Raw genomic sequence first — 19,730 nt, 5'->3', positions numbered from 1 at the left:
AGGCTTAAAATAGAATTTGAATCCCAGATTTTAAATGCACTCTCTGACATTTGTATCCCACGGTATGCGTATCAAAATAATGCATACTAAAGTAGTGCAGTTCTCTTAAATTCTTGTAGACTTGTGGACATGTAGTCCATTGATAAAGGCACACACAGACACACACTAATGGGATTAACAGGAACATATTGGGGCCAGGCGGATCAGCTTTAGAGCCCTGAGCCTCCATGAAAAGTGGGAGTCGGCCTTAGATTGCTAGGTCTTGAGCAGAAAATCTTTCCCTGAAATGAGCTGGGTATTTTATTTTATTTTTCTGTGTGTGAGAGGAAGCGCAGCGGCAGACTCAGCACTCTGTCATGTCACCGCATCAACATCCTGCTGCTCACACAAAATTAGCCTCCGTTCTGAGCTTCTGCCTCGATACTGCTGAAGAGACATGATGGATGCAAAACAGCCAGATTAAGACCCAACCACTTACTCATTGTGCTGGGGTGTTTCTCCCACCTGCATTATCTTATCAGGATATTAAAGCCACCCCAGGTTCATCTTAGTTTTTAAAGTTCATTTATGGAAAGAAAAAAAGGGATTTGTCTTTCATGTTTCATGTCACAAACTTTCATAAACACCCATTAGTTTATACCATTTAGAGCATGTCCCTAATGGAAACATCTTTCTCAGGGATGATGTTTCATTTATGTCCATGATGCCTCATTTGTGTTTCCATATTGTGTCTATAGGGGGCATTCTCTCCCGGCAGGCCTCACTACCCGTCAAGAGACATCACATTCTGTCCAGAGCCCTGTCCTCACACACTTCTCATCACACCTCTCACACTGACGACTCCTATACCTTATACTCATCCACCCGTCCTGTACTGACTCCCCACAATGGGCTGGATCAGCACCCAGGTAGTGTGAGAACTACACTCTTTGGGATGAATTCAAAGCACGTACACCTACAAACTTATTTCAAGAGCCCATCCAAGTATTTGTGGAAAAAAGGAGGAAAAACTCCTCTATCCGTCACCATGTGAGCAACATAAACTCTACTTTAATCCATCGTAGCTACATTTAGAGTTTTCCCAAGTCCAAGGTCATGTAATTCTTGGTGAAAAGTTTTTGATATGCATTAGCCATAAAGGACATGATACTTAAAGTACATTTCTGTTTTTTCTCTTTGGGAGAGAACGTTTGAAATGCCTTAACAGCAGTTTACTACAGTTTACCCAGGCTGCTGAGAGTGCAATATAAATGAATATGTAAAGTTTGCTCTTTATAAGAAAACAAACACAGCAAAAATGAAAGGGGTGAGAAAACAAGTTCAGAAAGCACCTGGTTATAGAGACATAGATATTAATACACCAGCTCTGTAATTCCGCACTCCAGTCAAGTCCAGTTTATGGATATAGCACTTTATACAATAAATTGGTTTAAAGCAAGCAGCTTTACAGTATTACAGGATTAGTTCACTTAAAGAATGAAAATATCCTGACAATTTACTTACCCACATGTCATCCAAGATGGTAAAATGTCTTTCTTTAGTCGAAAATAAATATTTTGAGGTTTTTGAGAGAAACATTCTTTGGTTTTTCTCCATATAGTGGACTTCAGTAGCAGCGAGTTGAAGGTCCAAAGTGCAGTTTCAGTGCAGCTTCAAAAGGCTCTACACTATCCCAGCAGAGGAATAAGGGTCTTATCTACAGTAGTCATTTTCTAAAAAAAAAAACCCACGTCTCGCACATTACATAGTCACGTTAGAAATGAGCATTTGAGGTTAAAATGTATAACTTAAAAAAAAAAAAAAAACATTAGTAAATCACAGATTTTCACTAGGTAAGACTATATGAAAGTCTAAACCTAGTTAATGAACCTATTATAGTACGCAATTGCCACTGACCGTTGGTAGTTTGAAGGGGTTTACCAGCTGGAGCAAACACTTTTTGTTTTGATTTTGTAAGAAATGACACCTCACCAGTTCTTTCTTCGATTTCGCATTAAGTACATCTGGACTCCTAGAGTTTCCCCCCATGGCCCTTTAAAGTGTTTGTGTTTGCTAGGTGCGATTCCCGACAGTCCCAGTGCTCTGTGTAAGCAAGCTAGTCCCAAAGATCCAGACGATATTTGGGTCCTCAGGACCGCTCTTAATGGTAAGAGTTGTCCGTTTCCCCAGGCCCCTGTTTTCTCATCCCCACGGCTGTCCCAAAGCCTGCACACCAGTGACTTTTGTCTCAATTTGAGTTTTTTTTTCCAGCTGTTGCACAAGGGCTCCTGTTCACTTAGGCTATATTTGTTCTCAGTTTGTCAGCCTACCATCAGCTTGCCATTCACATTGTTTAATTCACACTAGGCCTCCTCAATGTTCCCTCATGCTCCTTCACATTCCCCTTGTCTAGTTCTTGTCTAGTTGTTGCCCAGTGTGTAGTAAAACAGTTTTTAACAGGCAGTGTTTCACCAACTGTTTTCATCTTTCTCCTGTCTTTGTTTATTCCTCTTTCTTTCAGCAGGTGACAGGAACAGTGTGGGCAGTGCAGGCAGCATGGGCAGCAGTCGCAGTGCTGGCAGTGGACAGAGCACCGAGGGAAACTTTCCACACAATGGACCCAGTCAGTCACCTTCTGCTGTTCAGGACACCACCAAGGTGGGCTTCAGTCTCACACATCCAATGTTAAGCTGAACCAGAAAAAGAAAAAATAAACGAAAGATTTTATAATTCCATCTGCATGTCTATTGATTTTCATTAGGGACCTGAAGCTGAGAGAAAACTGTGCTGAGAAATATGCAGCACTGATTAATTTACAATATAGCGACCCCATCCTAGAACACCAAAGAGATTTCATGGTTCACAGAGGCACCAAAGAGAAAGAATAATTACTGTTATATATAGACACTCACAGAAGCCACGCATCATTATTTTTGCCTTATTTTCTCCTAATCTTATTTTTCTGGTCATCTTGACAAAAGAAAAGGGGAAAAAAATAAACTTTCTGACCCCCAAATGTGGCCAAAAGGTCCAGTGCATAGAAAATAATTTTGCTCAGCAGGAACAGTAATTAAAGCTCATATAGCCATCACATTGGTATTACCTAATTACATAACACAATAGACTCTGTTTTTTATATGCAGCTGAGCTTTACGGTTACTCATACTGCAGCATTTATTTAAACTACCATAGAGAACCTAATGCTGGTCTCATGCTGTGAGAGTTACTCCCAATATTCTCAATGATGGAGTCTGTAAACCTCTGTGACAGGGACTCTTACATGTGAAATTAAAGAGAGATTACGTTCTTGCTGATAATTATAATTAATATTCATATGTAGTAATTAGACTCTCTGTGTGAAGTCTTTCACACGCTGTAATCGTGTCTCTGAGCTATTTCTGCCAGACAGCTGTTGAGTTTAATGTGACAGTGCTGTGGTTTTCTCACATGCAGCTGCCTCCCTCTGCTGGAGAACTGGTGGAACAGACAAAACAGACGGACCCTCATTCAGGTCAGAACCTCTGCTGTCATGTGTGAATTACATTTATTTTAATTTCTAAATCTTAAAATGTATTATTATTTAATTTATTTCAACTTAAAATATTTAATAATATCCACCAATATACATCAGTAGATGGTACTTGGCTTAATAGCATATATTAAACATCTTAAAGCTGCAATCTGTAACTTGTGACGCTCTAGCGGTTAATAAACAGAACTGCTTGCATCCTGCGGAAGAACATTGTAGCCGGAACTACTTCTCTCTGTTTATGTCTATGAAGAATCACAAAGGTACGGGGTTACTCCGCCGCGTTACCCCCGAAGTAATCTAAAATAGTCCAAATATAAACACTTATTATAGGTGTACCCTAGTGATTCAGGACAGGCTACAAACAAGGTTTGGAAAATGGATTCATGGTGTACTCACTTATTATATACATTTTGTAAATTTTGAGCACAAAAAAAGTTACGGACCGCAGCTCTGATTGGTTGTTTCTTACCGGGAGCGGTGTATTTCTGCAAATGGCAATAAGACCACTGGGAGGAGCCAGAGGAGCTTGATTTTTACACAGATTATCTGTCTCATATTTTACTGTCAGGACATAATGACAGGTTTAACAAATATGTAAAAAATACATTTTTACAAAAGTTACCTTCTGCAGCTTTAAGTGTGCCCCAAGTACCCAAATACATTTACAAGCCTCTGTATATTAATGTGTAAAGCAGTCATTGAAAAGTTCAATACTCTCAAATTAAAAAGCCTCATGCGCTGTCCTTCAGATAACTCACATACATTTTTTTATATCCTTGAGCATGTCCACTTGTTGGGTCTTTTCCATGAATAGGACATTCAGAGAATCATTCAATACAAATATCACCTATAAAACTTATTCATTAGTTTTATTCATCTTAAAAAGACAGCCATGTTTTTCATTAATCTACAACAGTTTAAAGTTGGAAATAGGTTCCTTCCCAAGACCGCTTTAAAAAAAAGAGAAAGACCGCTTAAAAAACCTGCTCATTTTTTACTTAAAGACAGATACTGTGCAGTGTCATATTTCACTAGAAGGGAAGGACGCAATGACGGAAGCAAAGTTGTATGTAAGTCAGAAATACCAAGGAAAAGAAGACAATTTGAGAAGGAGAGAAGAATATCAGTGAAACGGACAAAAGCGAGTGTTTTTACAGTGTCTTTGACTCGAAGAGGATCTAAAAAATAAGCATGAGATCAACAAACTCTTCTAAAATCAGCTTATTTTCTGGAGGTGAGTTAAATGGGGGTATATTTACGTGTGTGTTATTGCCACTGCAGACATTAAAAAATCTTAATGTCTGGTTAAGAGTTAATGGGTTATCATTATATAGATTTTTATTAGCTAATAACTGTAAATGTTTGTTTCTTGCCAAGCATGTCCTTGGAGTACTGTTTGTTATCAAGGAAGAAATGTATATGCATGTCTCTCAAATGAACACATACTTACACAATCACTCATCAAAACAGCCTTGGGTCTTAAATCCTCTTTCCTACGTGTCCGTGACTGTGCTTTTCTGGTATGATCTATTATTAATGAAGATGAAAAACAGTGCCTCAGGTAACAGGAGAACATTTTTTTCTTCTGAAACATTACTCCATCAGCACACTGAAGTATAAACATGCAGGTACACGAACATGCATGAAAGACTGCACTGATTCCATAGTCCACAGCCTAAGGCAATAGCAGAGTCCCTGACCGGCAGAAATGTGTGTGTGCTTTAGGTGCTCTTGGACGGAGGATTCCACCAGGAGAACATCATGTCATACACCCACAGCAACTTCTGGATGGCAAGGCAAGACCAAGACAGAACTGCATATTACAATATTACTCATGCTGTTGATGCAATATATATTCTTTTTTACAATGTAGCATATACCATGTACATTGTCAGCCACATGCAAAATTGTTTATGCAGTGTGCCTTAACATGACAGACCCATTGGGCTTTTGTGTGTAATGCCTCTCTTTGTGTTGTAGGATGCTGAGGCCATTTACCAGTGGCTCTGTGAATATCAGCTTGAGCAGTACACATCTAATTTCCTCACAGCTGGCTATGATGTGCCCACAATCAGCAGAATGACCCCTGAGGTGAGCCCCCTTTTTGTGTATCAGCATTTAAGTACACAGGCTTATGTTTGCAATCCTGCACAACTCGTTGGTATTCATTACGGCACTCCATAGAAATTCAAAGCTGAACATACGGTCTATTAATATTTTAAGTGTATCAATCTGTTTTTATGTTTTAGGATCTCACCGCTATTGGCGTCACAAAGCCTGGCCACCGCAAGAAGATCTCCATGGAGATCGGCAACATGAATATCTCAGAGTGGTTGCCAGATTACATTCCAGTAATTCAGTGCAATATATGAACGGTTTTCAACATTTACACAAACGTGCAGAGCTGTACAGCTTCGGGAGTGAATGAACAGATGATTGCTAGATTCATATCACAGACATTGAGTTTTTATTCTTAACTAAGAGAGGCACTGAAGATGAAATTTGTCTGCTTGTTTCAGTCTGATATTGGGAAATGGCTCAGTGCGATTGGGCTGCCACAATACCAGAAGAAGCTAGCAGAGAATGGATATGACTCCATCAGCATAGTGCAGGATATCACTTGGGAGGATCTACAGGAAATTGGCATCACTAAGCTGGGTAAGGGAATGGATAGATACACTAATGTTGTTTTTTTTTTTTATTATATATGTATTTTTTTTATGGTTTTGAAAGTCTCTTGTGTACCAAGTCTGCATTTATTTGATCAAAAATACTGTAAAACAGAAATATTGTGAAATGTTATTATAGTTTAAAACAACTCCTTTTCTATTTTAAATGTGATTTATTTCTGTAATGGCAAAGCTGAATTTTCAGCAGCAGTTACTCCAGTCTTTTGTCTGTCTGTCGTGTGGATTTGTCATTGAAGAATTTATTTAGAACTTTTCTTAAGAAATGTCTTATTATTGTCAATGTTCAAAAGAACTGTGCTGCTTAAAATTTTTGTGGAAACTGTAATACATTTTGAATAAAAAATATAATTTATTTGACATAAAAATCTTTTGTGACATAATAAATGTCTTGACTCTTACTTTTAAGCAAATTAATGTAAGCTTGCTGCATTTAAGGCATTGATTTCTTAAAAACAAAACACTACTGACCGATTCAAGATTCAAGTCTAGGTCCTAAATTTTCATTAACGCCCATGTACACGAGATTCCAAAACCACATTTCTGTTTCCAAAGTATTTGAATTTTCTAAATAACATATTTTCAATCTACAGGCCATCAGAAGAAGCTAATGCTTGCTGTTAAGAAGCTCAGTGACCTCCAGAAGGCTCATAAGAATCAGGCCGAGGGGCAGGCATTGTTACAGAGCAGGAGAGCTCCTCCCGCCCTCGAGCTGGTGGCCATCGAGCATCACAACAGCTCTGAATGCCCCTCGTCACCTCAATCACCAAAGATGCTCACCTTCCAGGACAGCGAGCTGAGCGTTGAGCTACAGAACGCCATGGCTCGCAGCGGACACGGTGGAGGCCAAGATGCTTTCGGAAACATGGGTGGAACATCCATGCGTCTTAGTCAAGAAAGCATCGGTACACGGTCAGGAGGGTCAGGGCGGTCGCAAGAACGTCCAATGGCATCGGTAACTCCTAACAGCCGCACACAAGAGAGCCTAGGCAGCATGGACAACAGTCCCAGCAAGGAATCTCAGGATAGAAGTCAAATATCACCTGTAAAAATGGCGCTACAGCATCATCACCCTTCATCTGGCAGTCCAGTAAGGACGCCACCCATAGCTACTAGTAAAATAGCACGTTTCGTATATCCACCCATCCACACCAAACCTAGACCGATGGTTTCTCCCTCTCAGCCCCATCATGGATCACCACATCAGAGAGGCTTCAACTACCTGCAGCATCAAAACTGCAATGCCAACATGGGAAGCCCAAGTCCAATCAGAGCCCCACAGCCAAACGGGGACCCATCTCGGTCCAAAAAGCGCACTCAGAGTCTTTCACGCTATGCCATGTCGGATGGAGAGAATGAAGATGATGACATCTCGGCCCCTACGACAACAACCGCTAATGTGGCGTCTTATGTCACACTCACTCGCAAGCCTGGCCGCAGCCAACCATCTTACATTTCCAGTGAGCGCCAAGTGGGCCGCAGTCATTCCTTCGCCATACGTGCCAAGAGGAAAGGTCCTCCTCCTCCCCCTCCAAAACGACTAAGCTCTGCCCCAAGCGGGGTTGAAATGGAGAGCGCAGGAAGTGTCCGAAGCATTGCAGCCAGGCTGGAGAACAATACAGGAAGCCCCAACAAGACATGTACCAGCCCTGTTTTTAAAGCCATGTCCCCAGCCATCTCGCCAAAAAATATGGAAAACCGTCGGAGGACCGCTAGTGAATCTTCAACGTATGGAGCAAAGCATGATGGAGAAGATCCTGCTGGTGTAGACATCAGCCCTCTGAGGAGCAAACAAAGTTCAACATCCTCACAGGAGAGCATACCTTTCGCAGAAGAGGGCAAAGTTACTATCAAACAGAGGAGCAAAATAGCATCTGCTAAGATCGAGTCTGTTGAAATTCTGAAGCCGGTGCAATCTATCAATTCATCCCTAGAGGTGCCGGAGATTAACTTGAAGGAATCAGACACAGTCAAAAGGAGACCCAAGCCAAAAGAACTGCAGATGAAAGGTCAGGACACCAGCACGCAAATAGGAAATGAGAGGGCCGCTGAGACCGAGATGGTCTCGCAATGCATGCAGAATGGTGGCCTGACAAAAAATCCTTATAAATCTGGCATTTCTCCGAAACCAGGATCTCCACATAAACCTCCCACCCCTTCTAAACCCACACGCCATTCTTCTGCAGCAAACTCAGGTACTGCAGTTTGTTAAGGCTATTGTTTAAAATAGGAAAAAGCTCTATGTTTATATATTTTTTAATAAGACTGAAGTAATGATGCTGAAAATTCAGCGTTTATTTTGATCAATAAATGCAGCCTTGGTGAGCATAAGAGACCCCACACTTTTGAACAGTATGTATTGGTCTTATAGGCTTATTTACAGCATAATTGTGTTAATGTCTGAAAACAAGATGATTTAAATATTATTTCCTCCAATTACCAATAAATCACATCAGCACCCATGGATCTAAAATTGGTATTTATACACATGATATGATTTGAATAATGTAGAGGAGGTGTGATCACACATTAGAAGCCTTTGAAGATGCTCCACTTAAGTCTTATAGGGTTAATCTACTTGATGCTTTATTTGGAATTGTTCCTTTTATGTTCAAATCAGTGTGTGAGCCCAATTTACCTTTGCAATGTTATGTATTCCTGATTCAAAAAGATATAGGGCAGAACTCCATTGGATCCTGTGTTATTTTAGTGTTTTCATCATAGTATTTATTCATATCATATTCATTCATTTTTAGTTTACATTTGATTAATTCTGTTACGTTCTTTTGTTTTTATGTATTTCTATTAATCTTCATTGTAAGTTAACTTTTTCAATTTGAGTCATATTAGTACTTTAGCTTAAACATATTGCAGTAGTTTTGCAAGCCAACATTTGTAATTTTTTCAACCAAAAAACAAAAATAAAATAACAGTTTTAGTTTATTAATGATAAATGCACTAATTGTTGCTCTTGAATTATAAAACTAGCCCTGGGGTCCTCACACACAATTGCCCATGGTTCTATTTAATAACTTATGCTCTTACTAAACTCCTGTTCTTCCTCCGCCTTTTGGCTGTGGTCAATTTTCTTCAGGAGTGACGGTCAGTGTCGTACAGAGCGTGGCCTTTGCAGACTCGCCTCCTTGTAGTCCTCTGGCTCGCTGTTCACCAAACAAAGCAGCTCAAGGTCAGTCTGTATTGGCAGGAAAGCCACAGGCTGTGACGGAAGGCCAGAACATGCTGGTCCACAAACGACTTGAGCAAACCAGCACATCTCTCGAGGCAGCACTTAAAGTTGTGGAGAAGAAGTTGGCTCAGGAAGATCCAGCAGACAGGTAACACCAACCACTTATGTTTGCATGTTTGTAACTGTCCTTTTTTTCATATAATAGGTCGGCAAATATATTAAACAGCTTGAATCCACTTTTTCCATGCGGCCGAGGAAATTCTGTATGCTGTATTTCGATGAGACCGGTTTGCAGATGGTCCTATAATGACTGAATGGCCGCTTGTCACAACAAGCCCGCTGGGAAATCTAGCAATAAGTGATCTCCCTAAAACTAGTTTGTGTTTTTCCTTTGACTCTTTGATCGTTTTGGCTGCGATGAAGACAGATTGTTGATGTCCTTATCTCACGGATGAAGACAGATGGTGTCTACAATTTGGACTTTCATTTGACTTCCCTCCTATTTTGTCACAACAAATCCACTCTCAGCAGTGAAGCTGGTCAATCTGTCTGTGCTAAACCACATTTTGCATTTTGAACAGATTTAGCTCATAGCGGAGCATATGTTAATCCAAGATAAACCCCCTGTCATAGTGTTTTAAATATATAGATGTTGTGAATCTAATCCTGACGGTCCTGACTGGTACTGATGCTGCATGTAATGTGTTGAACACTATATACTTGGTTCCTTTTTTAAGAAAAGAAGTAAGTGAAACACTTTAAATAGTAGTATGCTACTGGACCATTATAATATGACCTCAGCATTTAATTATACAATAATTTAATAGCACGATATATGAATTTAGTAATTTACCTGCTCCCTTCAGCAAGTAGGAAGTACTGTATACAGAAATTGAGTTTATCAACACTAAATTCTAAATTAAATATAGATTTTTATTTTCACCGTTATACTGGAAAAATGAATCGCCTGCATTAATGTGCAATTTTTTGACGGCTCTAATTAATATATACAATAAACAGTATTATTGTCAAATATTACTACAATTCAAAATAAAAAAAATATTCCCATAATGGCAAAGGTGAATTTTCCGCAGCCATTACTCCATTTTTCAGTGTCACACACAAAAAAATAAATGAAACAAAGATTATTGGAGTACATTTTACAATAAAACTTTTCAGTTTTTCTACTTACAAAAAATTAATAAAAATAATAATATTTAATTCAATGTGTTTCTTGCCATTTTTTGTACTAGCAACTTGAAAAAAAAAACAAAAACAAAAAAAACTAAACCAGATTTATTTTCAGCACCCAGTACCTCAGAAACCATTCTGATTTGCTGATTTGGTGCTTAAGATGTTTATTTTTTTTTATGTCTTTTGTAGCATTATAAATAAATATCTTTAAAAAAAATCTTGTTAAAGAAAATATTTTTTACATTTAATACATTTAATACATTTTTTTAATTTGCCGAATCCAAACTATTAAATGTGCACAGTAATTAAATATGCATATTAATATATTAATATTAATATTATTATTGCTATATACAAGTCTAATGTTATCTCCAGTTCATCAATCACACTGAAAGTTGAGATAAAGTGCTTAACATTGAAGGAAACTATGCATCTCCATCCGTTGCTCATGGTCCTGAAAATCGTAAACTCATTGAAATTGAAAATGACTGCAGGTTGCTGTCAGTATAAACACTCATTAAGTTAAAACTCACAATACTCCCATATTAACCTCATTCTTTCTCTTCTTTCCCTCAGGGGCATTAACACAGTGAAGTCAGCTGGGAACATTCTTGATGATATAGGGAACATGTTCGATGATCTTGCTGACCAGCTGGAAGCCATGCTGGACTGACCTTCTGTAATTCCTACAGGTAGAACAAGCGAACCTCTGGATATTTGAGACCAGCAGTATCTAACTTCTCACACTTTAATCACTTCAGTGATCCTGCTGACAAGCATTGGTTTTACAGTTGAATTAAATGAGCTAAGCGTCTGTTGGCTGGATCGTGCCTCAAATTTCCAAAATATCCACTTGAGAACTTCAACATATCTTTTACCAAACTATTGCTTTCTGCATCTTCGTCGTCGTATCTGCAGTGAAGATTGCTGAATGTAAGCACTTACTGTTCTACAGATCTACTGTACTAAAGCTCTTTCAACAGAGACACTTTAATTTCCTGTTGTGCTCACAGTTGGCCTCTAGCACATGGATATACGGTGTAAAATCAAAGTGAGATACAACCTGAACTCGGTTACAAGTGCAACAGATTCACTCTCCAGTTTTGTTTTCTGTAGACTTGAAAATCCTGTTCAAAAGCAATAATACAGCTGATCAAAAACATAACCAAGAAAACGCTTGATTTATTAATAACCCAAACCTCATGGACCATGTTTAACTGTACTGTAACTATATATATATATATATATATAGGTCCATGCCAACAGATTCGGTGTTGTACAGTAGATTTTTAGTTTCACTGTACATTGTATGTTTCAATCTTTGTATAGAATTCAACTAGAGCTCAGCATATTAAAAGTGTATTTTGACAACCGTTGAGTTTGGGGAAAGAGAAACTGTATATGGATTACATCTATTATATATTTTTGTACCAGAATAATAATTTATTGGGTTTGTCAGGTTAAAAGGGAAAGTCCCTCTTGGTGAATTCTGAAATTGAGAAGCAAAAATAGAAGCACTACATTTTTAGGCTCGGCTGACCAAAAGGGAACTTTTATTTGAATAAAATAGGGCCCATGTGGTTAATTAAAACACACAAAAACATCACCAGAATATACAGGATAAGAAGTGTTCTAATGGAGCATTCATTTCTGTGACTCTTGTGCACTTTCACCATCTTTATGTAGAGTATGCATTATGTATCTTTTATTGTACAGATTTATTTTTGCATGTACTGTACACTGGCAGGACAGCCAGTACTTGACTGAAAGAGACCTTTCTCTAACTGTTTGACGTGAACTACATTGTTAAAAAGAATTGTATATGTAAAAACTGTGAGAAGACCATCCTGTTCTTGCATGCTTTCTTTTTGTAAGCAACAATCTGGAATTACAACTTTTGTGTTACGTGGCATAATGATATTTTAATGGACAGCAGCACTGTTGGTGCTACAGTATCATTTAAATGAGCACTGTGTACTTTATTTCCCCAAGTTCATTCCTTACTGCAGTGCTTTGTGTGGCATTGCGCTGAGTTGCTTTGCCTGAGTGGGGCCACCAGTACCATACAATAATTAAAATAGGCCTCTTAATTCAATTATTTTAACTACTTGAAGTATTGTTTAATAAAAACGTCACAAGATCAATTCTCAGACTTTAACATTTGTTTTATATAGTATCAGAACACTGAAGCTTTCGTTTGAACTCATGGGATAGAAATGATTTTTCTAATTGTAAAGACAAACAGCAGAAACAGTGGGAATAAGCAAACAGCAGAAACAGTAGGAATAAAAATGAAAATGAGCTGATTTAAATCAGAAGCACCCGGGAGGGAGAGAAGTGCAGAAAAAGAAGAAAGCGTTCAGCCATTGAGCCAGCTGTCCTGACATTTGGTGTAGTCACAGATCTCCTCTGGCTTGAACCACAGGTTGATCTCGGCGTTGGCACTTTCGACAGAATCACTGCCGTGAATGATGTTCCTGAAGTGAAAGCAATTTAATATTAGCAAAAAAAAAAAACTATTGCAAATAAATATGTACCAGACAAAGATAGTTTGGGGTTGGTAATGATTTTTTATGTTTTTGAAAGTATTTTAATGCTCACCAAGGCTTGCATGCTTTATTTATTATATAAAAAAATAAACGGTACCGTATTTTTCGGACTATAAGTCGCACCGGAGTATAAGTCGCATCAGTCCAAAAATACGTCATGATGAGGAAAAAAAACATATAAGTCGCACTGGACTAGAAGTCGCATTTATTTAGAACAAAGAGAAATCATTACCGTCTACAGCCACGAGAGGGCGCTCTATATCTTCAGTGTAGGCTACAGGAGAACTGAGCAGCATAGAGCGCCCTCTGGCGGCTGGAGACGGTAATGTTTTCTATTTGTTAATTTCTCTTGGTTAATTTCTCTTGGTTCATGTCAAATTAATTTTGATAAGTCGCACCTGACTATAAGTCGCAGGACCAGCCAAACTATGAAAAAAAAGTGCGACTTATAGTCTGGAAAATATGGTAAATATGTAAAATTGTGTTTAATATATCAAATGTAACATTCAGACAATTATTTTTGCATTCTTTACACAAGAAAGAAATGTATTAATTTTTCAGGCTCTTCTTTATAAAGCATATGCTGTTTAAAACGCAGTCATCAAAATGTTATTTTAGAATACAATGCAAGATCTTACCGGACAACCTGAACACAAAAGTCACCTCGGATAGTCCCAGGCTTGGAGTCAACGGGATTAGTCTCACCGAGCATTACTCTGCCGGTTTTTATAACGTTAAAACCCTCCCACACCTAAAAATACATCACAGAAATAACATTAGGGACCTTCATAAAATGAATGAAGTATATTTATTAGCAATAAGCCGGAAATTGTATTCAATTCAAAGTGCCCTAGAGTCGCACTCTGGGGAAAATAATATAAATGGGTTTACCATGGCAACCAAAGGGCCAGAGGACATGAAACTGACAAGCCCTGGGAAGAAAGGACGATCCTTCAGGTCACAGTAGTGCTGTCTCAGAAGATCCTCATCGGCCTGCATTGAAGACAAGCGTACAAAACATGAATAAAAAAAGCCTACAATGTTTTGAGAATTAAAGGTAATCTCTAATCCCAATAAAATCCTTTTGACCACTTTTTTTGTGACAGAGTTTAAGGCAATATTTACTGTAATGTGATGGTAACAAGTGGATATATATAGCACGTGCAACTTTGTAGACCAAAAGAGCCTATAATTGGTTTAACCCTTAGAAGTCAAGCTCTAAATAGAGCTTTCCACATTTAGAAACTAAAATATAGTAGGTTTTTAATCAGTTAAGTAATTTAAATTAAGAAAATAAATGTAAAAGGCAGTTATAAATACGGTTATCTTTTTTTTAAACATTCATTAAAATTATTTTGAATATATAAATATTTGGTAACACTTTAGAATAGGTAACACTTGTTAACTATTAACTACGATATTTTTCTCAAATTTTTAATTTGCTGCTTATTAATAGTTAGTAAGGTAGTTGTTAAATGTATGTATTGGGTAAGATTAGGGATGTAGAATAAGGTAAAGTAGAATAAGGCTTATGTTCTTAACTACCACTAATACATGGCTAATATTCTAGTAATATGCATGCTAATAAGCAACTAATAGGTGTTACCTATTATAAAATGTTACCAAATATTTATATACATAAATGGCCTCTATCTCTACCATCTAACATTTCATTAAACTGAAACAATTTAAAATGGGGGGAAAAACTCTTTATGAAATAAATGTTTTTCTCAAATACATGTTGGACACAATTATTGGCACCCCTAGAAGTTCTTGAAGTAAAATATCAGTGTAGTATATTCCCATTGATTTGTACAATTTTGAGCATACCAGGGTGCTTATGAACATTAAATTATCCAGTTTCATCTGTTTCACAGGAATATAAATAGGAGAGGGAAAAAAAGGCTGAATTCCCTTTATCATCCATCACAATGAGAAAAACCAAAGGACATGACCCTGGACCACAAAACCAATCTGAAGTCGTTGGGGTATATTTTTACCAATAACCAAGAAAACATTGTATGGGTCAAAATTATTGAATTCCCAATCAACAGAAAATGTTACAAGACTGCCTGGAAGATGACGTGTCTATATTGTCAAGATGGGTTTGGTGCAGACAGGGATAAAAAGTACCCCATGTGTAATGAAATATGAACTGCTGTATTTTTAATGTTGTGGACCTATGTTTCTGCTGGTCCTGGACATCTTGTTTACATACTTGGCATCTTTAATTTTATCAAATACCAACAGACAAAAAAATCAAAAAGTGACTGACTATAAATCTTATAATGGGCCATGTTTGTATCTTCCAACTGGACAATAATACAAAAACGTGTCACTCATGGTCACTGTGATTTTGCCAAGTAAGACATGTTCCTGGATCAAACCAAACCCTACCCATGATTTATTCCTAAAATCTGAAGGAAGTGATATGAATATGAATAGCAAGGGTGAAGAAGCATCTAACCCTGATTGTAAGCCTAAAACTGACATTTCTCGAAAACAGATCCCTCAGTTCTGATTGGTTGACTTGAATGTTGTTTCTGGATTAACAAGGATGTTGGATCCAGGAACATGTTGTACTTGATGAATTCACGTTCACCATCACTCTTAATAGTTTTGAATGGGGAAAAAAGCAAAACTAAATATGGCCGCTCAATCGCAGGAAACCCCGCCTTCTGAATGAAAGAGCAAATCGCCAATTGGTAAAGTCAGCGTGTCACTGCAGCTGCTGTTAGAAGTTCCAGTTGCTATAAAGAGTTGCACTTGCATGCCCGAGCGGCATTTAAAAGATGGTCGCTGAGTGACATGACTTGAGACATGAGATGGGTTTTTTTCACCCGGCCCCTCCTCCTCATGCTGCGTTCCAGGCAGATTTTTGAGCCTGTAAGTCACGACTTCAAACCACAGCTCATGACTTTGTACCATTCCAGGCAAGTCATGCCAAACTTCCTGAGCGCAAGGAATTGTAGCTAGATTATACATTTTATTGTAATGTTATGTTGTCCTAAAATCGTTTTTTCAATGTGTACCACTTGCATAAACACTGCATCTGTAGGCAGTATTATCCGTAGGGGCTGCCATTGTCGGAACTGGGAGTACATCAATCTAGAACGAGTTCACGGGTGGGAAGTCACAGGTTTGACTGCTGTTCCAGTGCACTTTCACGGGTCAGGTTGGAAAAACACGGGATCAGACTGAAGGTTGCCAGATTGACGACACCAACAGGAATGAGCGAACTTGATGATGAATGAAATGAAATATGCGGTGTTTTCCTCCAACTGGCAACCCTAGGTGCCGAAATACAATTGGGTAAACTGGCAGTGAGATGGTTCCACAAACCAAAACGGAGACTGACATTCCAGCCCGGAGCGCACATTTTCAAAGGAGAATAACTGACTAGCATTGTTTTTCAGATAAACAAATATGTTAACTTAAATATATGCAAACATATTATGGTATTTGTATACTTCTAGAGTCCAAAATTTACATACAGCACCTTTAAAACGACTCTGGTATTAGCAAGGCTGTCCTTAGGGTGCACCCGTTTTGGGTGTTTAATTTTTTATTTACTGAAAGCTTCAATTACAGTTAATTATTTTTCATGCTATACATGCAGACTGATGACTATATTGTTATAGCCATACCTTGCATCTCAATGTGCCTACTTACTGTATACACCGTTAAAGTATGTACTCTTTTGGTGAAGGAATAGTACACACTTTTGAGTGTGTAGTAGAAGAGTAGGCAAGCTTTGGGGCATACTATCACGTCACACAACTGTGTCTTTAACAGACCGCTCGGTCGCATAATTACACGCATCCTGTCACTGTCAGAGGCCTGTCAATCATCTCGTTACAGTTAGCATCTACATTTCATTTGACTTCCTACTGTACTGGGGAGAAAATAAGTAGCTCGTTGATCTGCCAGTCACGGGTCTTTCATGCGGAGAACTCTTCTCATATTTTCTGCATAATGATGCATTTAAAAGTTAACGACCAAATGGATGTTTATAAAAGTTCACATTGCTGTTGCAGATGAAATATAACACGGATAAAAAATAAATAAATAAATATATATATATATATATATATATATAATTTTTTTTTTTTTTTACCAGATTAAAAGTTGATTAGTAACCACTTTTTGTAAACCTCTCTATAGTTACCTAACCGTCATTCGTTTGTAGTTCTGGACCAAATCCTTCGCCAAAGCGCAATGGATTGTGGGCAATTTTAGCCATTAGAGTGTGCATTGATCCACACTTCAAAAATCGACCTGAAACAGTGGACCATCTGGGAACTTCGGCATACTCTTTTCAACATACTATGCTTTGGGACACAGTTATTCTAATCTTAAATACTATTTAGGATGGAGAGTATGAACATTGAGACGCAGGCATGCTCTTTTGTTTGCTGTCAAATGGTTGACCACTGTTTGTGATGCAGTGATGTAAGTTTAATTGTGAAAAATATTCTACCCTTACGAAATTTTTCTATCTTTTATTTTTTTTATAGTTAAATTATAGTAGCCATGTACAAGTACCAACTAATATTTGTATAACCACAGTTTTACAAGCCTAAAAATACCATGGATAAACTTTAGTCATTTATTTATTTATTTATTTTTTGTAGAAAAACCATGGTCAATATTCGTTAGGTATACATGTTAAACAAATCTGTCACTTTCACCAGACACATGTAACTGTCAACAATAAATGGCAAATGAAACACTCTCAGCAAGCTGTTTTACTATTAAAAGGAAATGGAGGTTCTATCTAAACGATTGAGAGTAAAACTTAATTCAACTTACCTGGATTAACTTCATAGCAACTAACTTGAAGCCCTTCTGTTCGAAACGCTTGATGATCTCTCCGATAAGTCCCCTCTGCACTCCATCGGGCTTGATGGCAATGAACGTGCGCTCTTCATTTCCAGACATTGGGCTGAAAATCAAAACAACTACCCGTAAAACACACAAGAAGAAAAACAGTTGCAACACAGAAGTGCATTCAAACTTACGCCGTCGCACATTTGGCACATTGGGCTGCAGGTGTGGAGGGGGGTTTGGCAGATGAAACCCCTGACCCCATCACTAATTACATGTCAAGTGACAGTAAGATCCTTCCTTCCCTGTCTTAACCTGTATTGACGGCTTTCTGTAGCCTGACAGCTTAACCCGTGAATAGTGATCTGATCTGCTCTCCTCACGCATCCGGTCCCAGCACATTATCTAATCACGTTTTCATTTGAACAAACTTTATTTAGCCATATATATTTAATTTCCATTTGAATGCGACTTTCACATTCAAGCTTATTTTATCTCCACTTCTAGAAAACGATTATTATTTTTTTAGCTATAGTCTCCCTATATTTGGTAAACTGTTGCGCTCACGTTTGTTTATCAAATCAGAGGACGCGCTTATATGAAGTAGCTGCGCGCGTGCAACATTATTGGCTGCCAACAGTTTCAAATTTACCAGGCCATTGAAATACAGCATTGACATGTCACATCTAACAATAATAAAATATGTGATTGATTGAAAATAATTTTCTTACAATTTCTGAATGCAGTCGACGAGTCTGAAGTTGATTCCTCACGCGTGTGCTTTCACTAATCCATGATCATCCGCAGTAAGTGTTTTAATGGAGGTGGGCGGAGACTGAGTCCAGTGCTGTGGCACTCGGTGATTTTTAATCTGTTGCGATGGAATGAGATATTATTAACATGCATTATTTTTTTAAATAACAAATTTATAATAATAATAATAAAACACAATAATACTTTTAAATCAAGATTTTATTATAAAATTATAAACTGTTTTTATTTCCGTTTTTTTTATTTCTATTCTGTTTTATTTTGTATGCATCTCTATTTATAAATGCATTAATAATTGAAAAGATTCTTTGATGTTTTCTACTTTGTCTAAAGTGTAACTTTAATATCTTGTCAACATTATTTTTAACTGAGCTCTAATGAGTTACAGTGCTTCTAACGTGTAATTGCATATCAAAATGCATTATGCAATCATAGAATCATTGCAAAGCACATTAGAGAATGATAAAATATTGGATTTGTTAAGTGCACCCAAAGCAATTTATCCACAGGGCACTAATCTAACAGCACAGGGCCAGCAAAGGACTGATCAGAGCTCCCGTTATGCCAAGCATTACATTCTGTACATTCAAGGTCATTATCTGTACAACATATTTCCCTGGTGTGAGATTTGGACCCATTAGACCATCTGTACAGTGAAGAAATATGCAGCAAATCCCTCAGCATCATATACTGATTTAATTCTCAGGGAATCACTTCACTGCAGTCATGCCAGTTACTTACATGCACTTCCACATACTCTTTGCCGCAGTTCCATTAAATGTTTTATGCAACTGTCGGTTCAGTATCTAATATATGCACAGTGTAGAGACACGTTTGGCTCTTGTTCTCGTAACACTATTATTTGATCATTAGTAGAGTATTTTGATAACTTGCAGTGAAGGCATGCAAGGCAGTTAATTTCAGCCCTGTGTAAAGAGCCTGGTCATTTGGATGACAGTTGTTCCTGGCAATTAAATGTTACAATTTGATGACTTGTAAGTCTC

General features: G+C 37.9%; 2 protein-coding genes across 11 annotated transcripts in view; one reads left to right on the top strand and one right to left on the bottom strand.

Moving 5' to 3' along the window:
* Positions 1-12,723, top strand: part of LOC127969145 (caskin-2) — a 62,278-nt gene extending 49,555 nt beyond the window's left edge. For 4 of the 9 annotated variants that reach the window (XM_052570896.1, XM_052570895.1, XM_052570900.1 and 1 more), the window contains 11 exons: positions 738-908; positions 2,057-2,146; positions 2,501-2,637; positions 3,433-3,490; positions 5,237-5,307; positions 5,492-5,602; positions 5,761-5,862; positions 6,031-6,169; positions 6,792-8,393; positions 9,293-9,533; positions 11,156-12,723. In XM_052570896.1, coding sequence (XP_052426856.1) covers positions 738-908; positions 2,057-2,146; positions 2,501-2,637; positions 3,433-3,490; positions 5,237-5,307; positions 5,492-5,602; positions 5,761-5,862; positions 6,031-6,169; positions 6,792-8,393; positions 9,293-9,533; positions 11,156-11,252 — 2,819 coding nt within the window. In that variant the 3' untranslated portion in view covers positions 11,253-12,723. The remainder of the gene's footprint in view (positions 1-737; positions 909-2,056; positions 2,147-2,500; positions 2,638-3,432; positions 3,491-5,236; positions 5,308-5,491; positions 5,603-5,760; positions 5,863-6,030; positions 6,170-6,791; positions 8,394-9,292; positions 9,534-11,155) is intronic. The other 5 variants (XM_052570897.1, XM_052570899.1, XM_052570898.1 and 2 more) reach the window with 5 other exon arrangements.
* On the bottom strand, positions 12,724-18,821 carry LOC127969159 (nucleoside diphosphate kinase A). 2 transcript variants are annotated; one of them, XM_052570931.1, is made up of 5 exons: positions 18,687-18,821; positions 17,941-18,073; positions 14,020-14,121; positions 13,767-13,879; positions 12,724-13,056 (listed from the first exon to the last, which is right to left on the bottom strand). In XM_052570931.1, the coding sequence occupies exons 2-5, from the start codon at positions 18,067-18,069 to the stop codon at positions 12,939-12,941; spliced, it is 462 nt and encodes a 153-aa protein (XP_052426891.1). In that variant the 5' UTR covers positions 18,070-18,073; positions 18,687-18,821; the 3' UTR covers positions 12,724-12,938. The 2 variants fall into 2 exon arrangements, with proteins under 2 accessions (XP_052426891.1, XP_052426890.1); XM_052570930.1 differs by lacking the exon at positions 18,687-18,821 and adding an exon at positions 18,150-18,352.
* Positions 18,822-19,730: the final 909 nt, after the last annotated feature.

This window comes from Carassius gibelio, chromosome B12 (assembly GCF_023724105.1).
Source record: "Carassius gibelio isolate Cgi1373 ecotype wild population from Czech Republic chromosome B12, carGib1.2-hapl.c, whole genome shotgun sequence".
Classification (NCBI taxonomy): domain Eukaryota; kingdom Metazoa; phylum Chordata; class Actinopteri; order Cypriniformes; family Cyprinidae; genus Carassius; species Carassius gibelio.
This window is presented reverse-complemented; position numbering and strand designations above follow the sequence as displayed.